The following is an 11,377-nucleotide window of genomic DNA, read 5'->3' on the forward strand; positions in this document are numbered from 1 at the left end:
ATCTAAGAACTAGAAGTCAGGCACATGCAGTCGAGGCAGAGGGAAGAGTTTTCCTTCTCCCTGACGCACACACACACACACACACACACACACACACACACACACACACACACACACACACACACACACTCTCTCTGTCTCCCCTCTCCTCTCCCCGGCACATATGTTGGACATGTTTGTGACAGTTTTCCCTTCTGCTGATTACAGGATCAAAACCTGTACAAACAAGGTTAGGCAAGTCAAACTCATCCACATGTTTAGTTTTTTTGGTGAACGCTGTGTTTAAGCATCATTTTCCAAGCTTCCCCTGTCATTGGATATGAAATTGTTATCCTTGAGGAATCTGATTTGAGCTTTGCAGGATACTCTTTCCCACCATTTTCTCTTCTGATGTGTGATCCAGATCAGCTCGCATTGTAATCATTTCCCCTGCATTACATGCATTTCTATCATTACAAGGCACATTTTCTCACCCCTTTATTGTGTGCACCACATGTCAGGCTTGTGTTTAGCTTTAACTCTGATCCTCTATGTGAGAGAATAAGAATGTGTGCACTCTCCTCTTGTCATCTGTTCCCACTAATAGTTGTATCAATAGGTCTCAATTACAGGAGAGGAAAAGAAAAATATAAACACATGGTTGCTGCTTTTTTGCTCAGAGTAAGCGTCACCTTCTAATTTCTTCTTTTGTTGCTCACTCTCCCTCTTTCCTCCCACCTCCCTCTCTTCTTCTTCTCCCTCTTCCTCCGTGCTTGTTCCCCCCTCTCTGCCTCTCCAGCAGCTGAGCCCCTCTCCACGGCCATCGTCTCGTCGGAGGAGCTGTCGGAGCGCTGCTCGGAGCACTCAGAGGAGAGCGGCAGCCTCAACGGGCACCACCCGGGCTCGACCGTGGGCCGGCTGGCCCGGCTGGGTCACGATGCTCACCCCTCTCTGGAGCAGGACATGCTGACCTGCGGCCAGTGCCAGGCCACCTTCCCCCTGGCGGACATCCTGCTCTTCATCGAGCACAAGAGGAAGCGATGCCACGGGCCGCCCTGCCTTGCCGGGGGCCGGGGACTGGACAAGCCCCCATCGCCCTCCCCGGGCCTGGCCCTCACCCCGTCGTCTGCTCTGGGCTCCCTGCGCAGCCGGAGGCCCGTGGAAGTGGGCGTCCAGGCCACGCTGGCAGATGACGACGATGACCGGTTCTCATCGCCCCGGGGGATTTGCCCCAAACAGGAGCCCCTCCCAGGTAACCAGACCTGCCTCCACACCCACCAGCACACATCACCTTTGTCTGGATTTGACCACAGCTGCAGTCAGATTGAGAGAGAAGCAGCAGCCTTGCTGAGGCAGTGGCTGCCAGATTGTCTCTGTAGAGGATGTGATTATGTCTGTATATCGGCTTTTGTGTGAATGAGGAAGTCAAATCTGACAGAATATTAAAAACAGATGATAAGTAGTTCTCTTCCCTCTAAGCATTCCTCATCAGGGGATAAATTAAACCCTCGAGCTTGGAAGCAGCTTTCCATGTTCAGATTCTGCTTTTATAATTGGCACATTGTCTTTGTGGTATCGCCCTAGATGGGCTTATTTTTGTGGGTGTGTGTGTTTTCTGCGACGCCAGATCTTGTTTTTATTTTGTCGACACAACGTGTGTGTGTTGTGGGACGAGAAACCAGTGTAGTCCAGAGTGTAGCCTACATGTTGCCGATGATCTCCGTCCAAACCTTGTGGGGGCTGTTGGTAGTCTGAGCACAAGGCTTTTAGGGGACACACACGCCAATCCTTGTTGAGGCAAGAAATCTGATTGGCTGAGACTTGTTTTGGTGGCGGGGGCTGTTGTCAGACAACAGAGGGACGTCACAGGTGGGGAGGAAACCCGAGAGAATACTCCTCTGTTCTCTGACACAAAGGCACACACACACACACTGGTTTGATTTAGGATGTCTCTGTGTGTGTGTGTGTGTGTGTGTGTGTGTGTGTGTGTGTGTGTGTGTGTGAATAGTCGTCTGTCTTACGCACAGTGTAAAGGTTAGTGTGTGTTTGTGTGTGAGAGAGAGTGTGTTAGACAATGTAACAGGTCTAATCATCTACCTAAAGTCTGACCAGTGGCCCTTCCACTGATCCACTGAGTGTGTGTGTGTGTGTGTGTGTGTGTGTGTGTGTCTGTTTCCCAGTTTACCCAGTTTGGCCATGGTGACCAAATCCCAGTGGCAAACAGACATGCGTGACCTTGACTTTGTGGTACCACTGGTCAGTGTGTTGTGAGACCACAGTGTGTGTGTGTGTGTGTGTGTGTGTGTGTGTGTGTGTGCGTGTGTGCGTGTGTGTGCAGATGGAGGATCAGTGGCTGAACTGCATGCAGGGAAAACTGTGTGTTTGTGTGTGACTTTCAGTCTGGGGAGTAACTGCAGCCTCTTTCTGGGATTGGGTGCACAGAATGTGTGTTCTTGCATAACGTGTGTGTGTATGTGTGTGTGTGTGTGTGTGTGTGTGTGTGCGTCTCTCTCATGTGGCCCTGGCAGATGTGTCCTGCTCTCGGTGTGGTTTCCCCCCTTCCACTGCCACATCTTACCCGACTAAATGCAGCCCAGCTCTCCATCTCTTTCATTCTTTTCCCTCTCCGAGTTCACCTCCGTACCAAACTTCATAGGTAGAACGCACGATTGTACTCCAGTTTTTATCTCTCCCTTTTCCCCTCCGTCTCCTTTCCCAGTGCAGGAATCAAATGAGAGGCCAGCGGAGAGAGGGAAAAGCCAGTTTTAGCTTTCCTCTTAGAGGGAAAGTCGTTTATTTAAAGCGTCTTAACACCACTAATTATTTGTTGCAGCGCCATTTTTTATCTTCCTCGTGCATTTTAATTAGCAGTAGTTTTTAGTGGCGGGCTGCCTGTACTAAATTAGCCGTTACAGAGGGAGAGAGAGGGAGAGGAAAAGGGGGTGAGGATGAAATAAAGCAGCGGAAACACACAAGCAAAACACACACTTTATCACTTTGCTCGCTGAATGCAGCTCAGGAATCTTAAATGTTGCACTTTGTTGTTGTTTTTGAGGAAATAAGCACAATAAGCAGTTTAAGGAAGTGATCGTCGCTTCTCGTAAACTGATCTCAGTTCTCACAATTTTTTTTTGCAGTTGCAGGAATTGTTGTCAAAGACCTTTGACCTACACCAGCCATATAGGCAACTCTTCCTACTGTATGTCAGCTGTAATGGAGCTAGTGTTTTTGCCTGTGTCTCTGCGGTGACCATACGTTTCACACACACACACACACACACACACACACACACACACACACACACACACACACACACACACACACACACACACACACACACACACCCCCACACACACACACTCACTCACAGACACTCACCAGCTAAACTGGGTTATTAGAGCGATTTACATCATAATACAGGCGTCTGGTTGCTTCAATGGCGTTGTGTGTGGGAACGTCTTGGTAGGAACAGCTGTACACTCAGACAGGGGAAGAAAACAGGACAGCAGCGTTATATATCTTGTCTGATGTTGACGTCAAGCCGAGCTGCAGACAGGCCCCGAGCGCTGTTAAACGTTTGGAATTTTAAACCGAGAAGAAGAGATCGGCTTTTAAAATCCGCAACAAGGAATTCATCATTTTATTTACATCTGTCCCCTTTAATCCATTTAGCTTTTTCTGGACCTCCTCTTAGCCACTGGACTCACACCAGCACCACCTCACACGCTGAATTTTTGCAACACATCTATCCTGATAGGCGATAATTAAAGCCAGTATTTTCCTCCACACCGACCCCAGCTTTCATCCTAATTGACCCCAAACTGTCACGGTGAAGTAAATATGGGAAAGGCAGGGGAAAAAAATAAAAATCTGCTGGAATTTCAGCCGCAATGATAGCCGTCCAGAAGCATTCCTAATGACAAAAAAAGGAGGCGAGGGAGGAATGCGTGTGTGTTTCTTATTTGTAAATGCTGGCTTGGTGTAGCACTGTGTCTGCTTCCTTACAGTGTGTGAGGCCTCTGCTCGGCCAGTGAGGCATCAGAATAACAAGAAATTAATTATATATTCAGAAAAACCTCAATTCAACACTATTGTCCACATAACTCTAAGTGTAGGATTTTAATCTGTAAAAATATGACCCATTATTTTCAATTTATCCTCTCGTCTTTTGGGGGGGATTTACTGCTCTAATGAGAATCATATTTTATTCTGCCTCTTTGAGAAATCCAGGCAGTATTTTTCATCTTATGTTGCAGGAAATCAGACACCCTTGCCTTTATCTCTGCATATGTAGCTTGTTGTTTTTTTCCCTGCATGCATCTGCCTATATAATGTGACGGCTACATGTCTGCGTCTGTGGTCAGAGTGCTACAGAGCTCCTCTCCGGCTGCTGCGAGGCTCAGAGGAACACAAAGCGTCGGACTTGTGCCGGAACGCTGCTATTTACATATCAAACAGCTCCGACTGAGGAGAGCCGAGACATTACCTGTGTGTGTGTGTGTGTGTGTGTGTGTGTGTGTGTGTGTGTGTGTGAGAGAGAACTGTACAGGCAAAATGCCGATCAGTGATGCAAAAAGGCTGCATACCCGCCCACCCACACCACACACAGGCTCTCTCTCTTACACACACACACACACACACACACACACACACACACACACACACACACACACACACACACACACGGTTACTGCTCTCTCTCTTGCCCATTTATTCTATTAATCCCTGACTGAGATGAAAATTCTGATTATAATCCCTGAGGCGCCCCTCATTCAGAAACAGCATCGCTAATGTCTCAAAAGAGAGAGTGTGTGTGTGTGTGTGTGTGTGTGTGTACACTGATGTGTGTGAATGGCCATGTCTCTCTCTCTCTCTATTTTTTTCCCTTTTTAACCGAAAGTGGATATGATTGAAGAAAAAAAAAAATCTTGGCTTGAAAATTGAAATTTAGAATGAATTCTTTGTGGATTATTGCTGCTGTAAATACAATTTCTGCTGTCCAGTTTGCCAATTGATTTCTCATAATTAGCATCAAGAATTTAATCCGTCCCTCTGTGGGAAATCACTCATAATATGTGTGTTAATGAGCTGAAATTGATACGTGGCCAGTGCAAAGAATTACTCATCATATTGACCACTGATTTTACTGAGCGGTATTGGCTGATAAGCTGTGTTAGCCTGGTGATGTTCGCTCATTAACAGAGATATTATCAATACTTGTATGCTGTGATAAATCCTAACATTTCTAGAGATTATCAGATATTTTTCACCCCAAAATACCCAGTTTTCAGTGCTTCACTGTGGTGTGCTTGCTGAAGAGTCATCCTGGCTTGCAGCCTCCTAACATGAGTATTGTTAGTCTATGATCTAGTGATTAGTAATTAGCTTATCATCACTGGCTAATGCTACCCACCTCAATACACATTAGTGCATTTTTAACACCCATTCATTGTCTGGCTCCGTGTCAGATCTCTCTCTATCTCATGTCTATCCTTTCCCTCCTCATCTTTCCATTTTTTTTTCCATTTTCTCTTTTGGCTCATGCACCCCCCCCCGCCGCAACATTAGCAGTCAATGCAAATCCAGGACAGCCAATTGATACTGAATCAATTACAGTATGTTCAGTGTGTGTGTGTGTGTGCATGCTGTAGCACACCCCGGCGAGCCTACAAAGAGATTTCACACGCTGGCTGCCATTACTAATCTATTGTTGCTCTCTCTTTCTTTCTCGACATAAGATTTTATTTAGTGGACTCGAGTGCAGCGTTTGAACTCCGGCGTTTCTCTCCCTGCGCAGCGAGAACCCGCCTGTGTCGGCGTTTTGAATGAGCTTACTGAATGTAAACATGTTCGTGTGTGCAGAAAGCATCAGTAGGAGTCTGTAACACACATACAGCAGGCCACTGGAATGACGAGGAAAAGCTAATAATCTGCCAAGGCCAACGAGCTGCATTGTGTTTTATTATCCGGCACTCACACACGCACAAAAACTCCCATAAACTGCATATTGACTGAACTGCTGATTATTGTCTTGCTGTAAGTGTGTGGGTGTGTGTTTGCAGAGAGCGTGTCTGCAATCCAGACGGCACCAAAAAACTTGGAATTCGCTGCTGACAAATTTTTGGATGCAGTTATAAAAGAAGAACGCGGAGAAGAGGAGCGTTGTGTCGCTCAGAATAGAATATGAAGCTCTTCGCGTGAATTTTAAGTCGCTTTTCTCTCTCTCGCCGGTGCTGGGAAAGTCCAGACCGGTGAGCCTGTTGATTTATCCTTTATCCTGTTTGCTAATGCTCACACACACACACACACACACACACACACACACACACACACACACACACACACACACACTGAGACACACACCCATATTTTGTTACACAAGATAGTATTAGTATTAGGGCATTGAATTGCTGAACTAAATCATGTCCTGGCTCTTTATTTAAAGGGTGCTCCGGCAGTTTAATATTGCACTTACTAATAACATCAGTGGACTCATGAGAGACAGGTTTAAAAAAATAAATAAAAGGCGCTGACCTTTAGTAGTTTGTGTCAAGCGCCAGAAAATGCTAGATCCTACATTTCCCATAATGCAACTCGTATGTATTTTTAAAACCTTCCCTTTTGGGTAAACACCTACGTCTTTAAAATGTCTGTGTGTAGCTCCAGTTTTCTGTCTCCACACCCACGCTGAGATAACCCTGATGACATCACAATGACATCACCGGGGGTTCATTTTCTCAGACTTGGCGCAGCGACTGTTTCCTCAGGCTGAGCAGACCTAACCGAGACAAGTAACCCGACCTCTCTGTGTGCAGAATCTGCGGAGTTCCCCTTTAAATGACTCTCCGAAGTGGCTTTTGAGCCAGACAGTGAACTCCTGCCAGATCCAGGGCTGCTGCTGTGGATGTGACCTTTGACCTTTGAGTGGAGAAGAGCCTAGAGACCAACAGACTCTCACATTAGTGTACTGAAGTCGTTTTATTGCCAGTTTCTTTTAATAGTGCAAATTAGATCCATCAGTGTAGCAATAACATGCACTGGGCTGTTATTTAACAGTGAAAGGTTTTACAGCGGAGGCTGGAGCCTCAGACAAATGGCCCGGTTGCACAGGAAGTGATGCGTTTTACATGTGCGGTGAGGCTTTTGGAACAAATTAAAGAAGAGCGACAACAACGACATCAAAGGGTAAAAGAAAAATCCAAAGAGAAAGACGTCACGCCTGCCCACACACTTTGATTGACAGCTGATCCCTGGGAAGTGCGGCGCAGACACGCCGCAGTGACAACGGCGACCGAAGACAGACGCAGATCTGTAGAAAACAAAAGATCTCCCAGATTATCGTGCTCGGTAAACCATTCTCAAACAATGACAGGGAACAATGACACATTAAAAAGACCAGCGTTATTTCCCAGCGTGCAGCGGTGACGGTGTGTCTGCGCTGTGTGTGACGTCAGGAGGACTACTGTACGCGGCCCGTGATGGAGGGTTGTTTATTGATCTGCCTCGGCGTGTTTATGCAAACGATTCTGCGTCCCCGCTCCTTCGTGGTGAGAGGGAAAGCTGCTGTTTTTGGCTCTCTCTCGCTGCTGGCTGCGTGTGTGTATGTGTGTTTATTCCTGTGCACAAAAAGACACACACACACACACACACACACACACACACTCTGCTCAGGGGGTGCACGTGTAACTCAGCTCTCTTATTATGTTGAAGGCAGTTGAAGGCCTGTTCATAAAACTGTTTATACACTACAAAGCTTATTTATATAGGCCACTGGATTACAGACTGGCTCTACACACATACCACACACACACACACACACACACACACACACATGCACACACACACACACACACACACACACACACACACACACACACACAGATTCAGATCTCACTGGTTCGATATGTGTTAACTTGTCTGTGCTTCTTTACCTGTTGTTACTTATACAGACTGCCTACATGTATGTGTGTGTTTCAGTGTGGCACTAGTAAACATGAAAGCGTGTGTGTGTGTGTGTGTGTGTGTGTGTGTGTGTGTGAGCTGGCAGTGTGGATGCAGGACATCCCCTGCTAAAGTGTGCCAGGGCTGAGCTGGCAGTGTGTGTGTGCATGTGTGTGGAAGGGCCTGGCTCCTTGCTCTGGTTTCATGTTCCCCATTTGGCTGCATGAACTACTACTACTACACACACACACACACACACCGCCACCCCGGAACCATGCGTGTGTGTGTGTGGATAAGTGGAGCACATATATAGCATACGAGCCCCATACGAGTGGGTCTAATCTTTTATTTTGGCATTGTGAGCGTTTATTCCTCTCACTCCCACCACTTCTTCCACTTGACCTCCTTCTCCTCTGCAAATCAAAAGCGCGTTCGGCGTCGAATAAAGCGATCCTCAAATTGGGATGACATATGTAATTCTATCTAATTCTATCGAGGCCCCCGGTGGCAGACAGTCAGAGGAAGCCTCTCCTTGCTGCCTCAGATCAGTAATGACATCACAGGTCGTAAAGATAGCTTTACAGGAAGTCACTTTTCCAATTATTTTCAGATTAAAAGTAGAGGATTAAATGCTCGAGAGATTAAACAAATAGTTGATGGACATCACTGATTTTTTAGCGTTGCATTTTAAATATCTTAATGTTTTGGACTGTTGGTCAGTCAAAACAAACCATGTGAAGACGCCCTCTTGGCCTCTGGGTAAATGATGGCCATTTTTCACGATTTAGACAAAACAAAAAAAAAGATTGGTGGCTGCAGCATTCAAAATCTTCTTCTTCTCCTTAGGCTAATAAAACGATATTAAACTCTTCTAAAAAACAACTGACACTTGAAAATCTGTTCACACGTCTATATTTCTTTTTCCTGTGTGTGTGTGTGTGTGTGTGTGTGTGTGTGTGTGTGTGTGTGTGTGTGTGTGTGTGTGTGTATGAGTAAAGATGTGGTTTAGGGTTTGACAACTCACAGCTAGATGCACAGTTAAACCTGAATATATTGTGTTACATCACACTGCACAAATCACTCATCTGACCCTCGACCCACCCCAATCCTCAAACCCTCCCACCTCCCCGCCACCCCCACTGATGGGTGAGATAATAATAACACAGACACATGCATCTTCTGCTTAATACACACCAGCATGCAGATATGCATGAACCTGAAGCCGTCTACAATCAAGTGGTGAGACAGGAGAGGAAAGCAGAAACAACAGATTATGTTGTTTGTGAATTACTGGACAATTTTACATCAAAAAATGATTTCAATAAATAATATCACTTTTTGGTCACAACCGGTAGACGTATGATGCAACCGGAGACCATTACAGTCATTTGTTTGCATTTTCAGGCCTACAGAACGCCTCTGATCTGACTTCAGTGTACCATCATGTTCTTATTATGGACTGTGGTGTTTCCAGTCTGGCAAGAAAATACATTTCCTGTAATCCTTAAAAAACGACATAAAAAGAATCTGTATCTTATGATGTCACAAACATTAGCTATTGTCCCGTCAAACTCCAAACCCTGTAATTACACTTGTCCAGCCTTCAGATGTCGAGGAATACACCATTTAATAACGCTTAAAAAAATATCACACACACACACAACATATAAGGAACTCCCCCACCGCCACCAGCAGCAGCGGCGCTGACTTTTCCCAATAATTTGCGGAGGCTCATTTGAATTTTAAGCGCTACTTTAATCTTCAAAGCTCAAATAGCTTTATGAATATGCATGCAGTGGGCAGACTTTAGTTCATTACCTAGTTGTAAATTCTAATGACCATTAGGTCCTCACAGTAATTGCCAATTGTTTTGCATTTTTGATTGGCCTATTACCATGCGCATTCGCGGCGCACATCAGCTACGCTTGTCAGAGCCGGCATGTCAAGGGGTGTTTGTGTGTGTATGTGTTTTCTCATTTGTGCCTTGGGTGAGGGATGTGTGTGTGTGTGTGTGTGTGTGTGTGCGAGCTGTTTTTTAGGCTAATATAAATGAAAGTTGCATTTTTTTTTTAATTGTGTGAAGATTGAGAGCCGAGCCAGAGATTGGACATATTTAATTTACATGATGTCTCGTCTGTTCCCTCATTACACTGCTTGTCTCTCGCAAACACACACACACACACACACACACACACACACACACACACACACAAAATATACCCAATGCAAACCATCTGGCTCTCTCCTGTACGTGTCTGTCTTGACATGGTAAAATGATTTCTCAATGCCCATCTCTCTCTCTCTCTCTCTCTCTCTCTCTCTCTCTCTCTCTGTCAGCCTATTCATTTTTAGTGTCACCCCCCCTTTCTGTTTCTCCTTGAACAAACAGATGTCAGATACTTCTCCTTTCTCTCCCCTCGTCCCTCCCCGGCTCTATCTAAGGCTGCCATTTTGGAGACAGTGATTCGTCCTCCTAAGTGAGTTTCTCTGTAAACATGGATGAAAACTCGTGAAAAAAACAGAGAAGGAAAAAGAATTCCATTGTTCTGTCCTTAGCAGAAAAATGTGACTCTCTATCTATCTCTGTGTGTGTGTGTGTGAGTGAGTGTGTGTGTGACGCTGCTGTGCATATACACACAAGAAAATAGGCACCTGTTCTTAAAAACACTCACTTACAGAACACACACCTTCCTTTGTACTCAAAAAGAGGCCAGTTCTGAAGGTGTTTTTTTTTTTTTTGGTCAGAGGTAGACAAAAGAAAAAAATCAATAAAGTAAATCAATTTTCATCTAATAATGAAGCAGGACAATTAAGAAAATGAGAACAAAGACAGAAAATCAGCAACAACAAACAAGAACAACTGGTGCACAGGCGCTAATCTTTATGTTTTCTTCTCCGGTTCCCTTTGTTGCTTTTTTCCCCTCCATCTTTTCACCCTCCCCTTCCACCCCACTAACACACACACACACACACACACACACACACACCTCATGTCTTCCCAGTTTGCGTACAAGTGCTGTGAGGGAGATATGTGAACCTACATAGCGATGAAAAGGAATTCTTAATTGCCAGAAATGAGCAATGTTACAAACGGCGGTGTAATGGACGCAGCCGAGGGGAAGGATTGCGTGTGTGTGTGTGTGTTTGGAGGGGTTTTCTCCGGTGGGACTCACAAGGCCTGTTTCCTGAGGTCTCTTTTAGCCCCCCTACAAATACTCACACACATGCACACACACCCTATATACCTCTGGCTGCTGTTACTCACTTCAAAGTTGTTAATATTCAGCTGGGAAACTGTATCCAGAGCACAGCTAAATTATTAAGCGTATGAACTTTTTAGGCAGTAAGATGAACTGATGGGCCACATCTATGAGATCCTCCTCTTCTTCACGTGTGTGTGTGTGTGTGTGTGTGTGTGTGTGTGTGTTCATGCCCTCTCCTTCTGCCCGATGCTTGG

General features: G+C 45.5%; 1 protein-coding gene across 3 annotated transcripts in view; it reads left to right on the plus strand.

Moving 5' to 3' along the window:
• Positions 1–11,377, plus strand: part of bcl11aa (BCL11 transcription factor A a) — a 53,689-nt gene that overhangs the window by 3,710 nt on the left and 38,602 nt on the right. For 2 of the 3 annotated variants that reach the window (XM_051426147.1, XM_051426161.1), the window contains exon 2: positions 779–1,231. In XM_051426147.1, the coding sequence (XP_051282107.1) occupies positions 779–1,231 (453 nt within the window). The remainder of the gene's footprint in view (positions 1–778; positions 1,232–11,377) is intronic. The other variant, XM_051426155.1, reaches the window with a different exon arrangement.

Source organism: Dicentrarchus labrax, unplaced genomic scaffold (assembly GCF_905237075.1).
Source record: "Dicentrarchus labrax unplaced genomic scaffold, dlabrax2021, whole genome shotgun sequence".
Taxonomy (NCBI): domain Eukaryota; kingdom Metazoa; phylum Chordata; class Actinopteri; family Moronidae; genus Dicentrarchus; species Dicentrarchus labrax.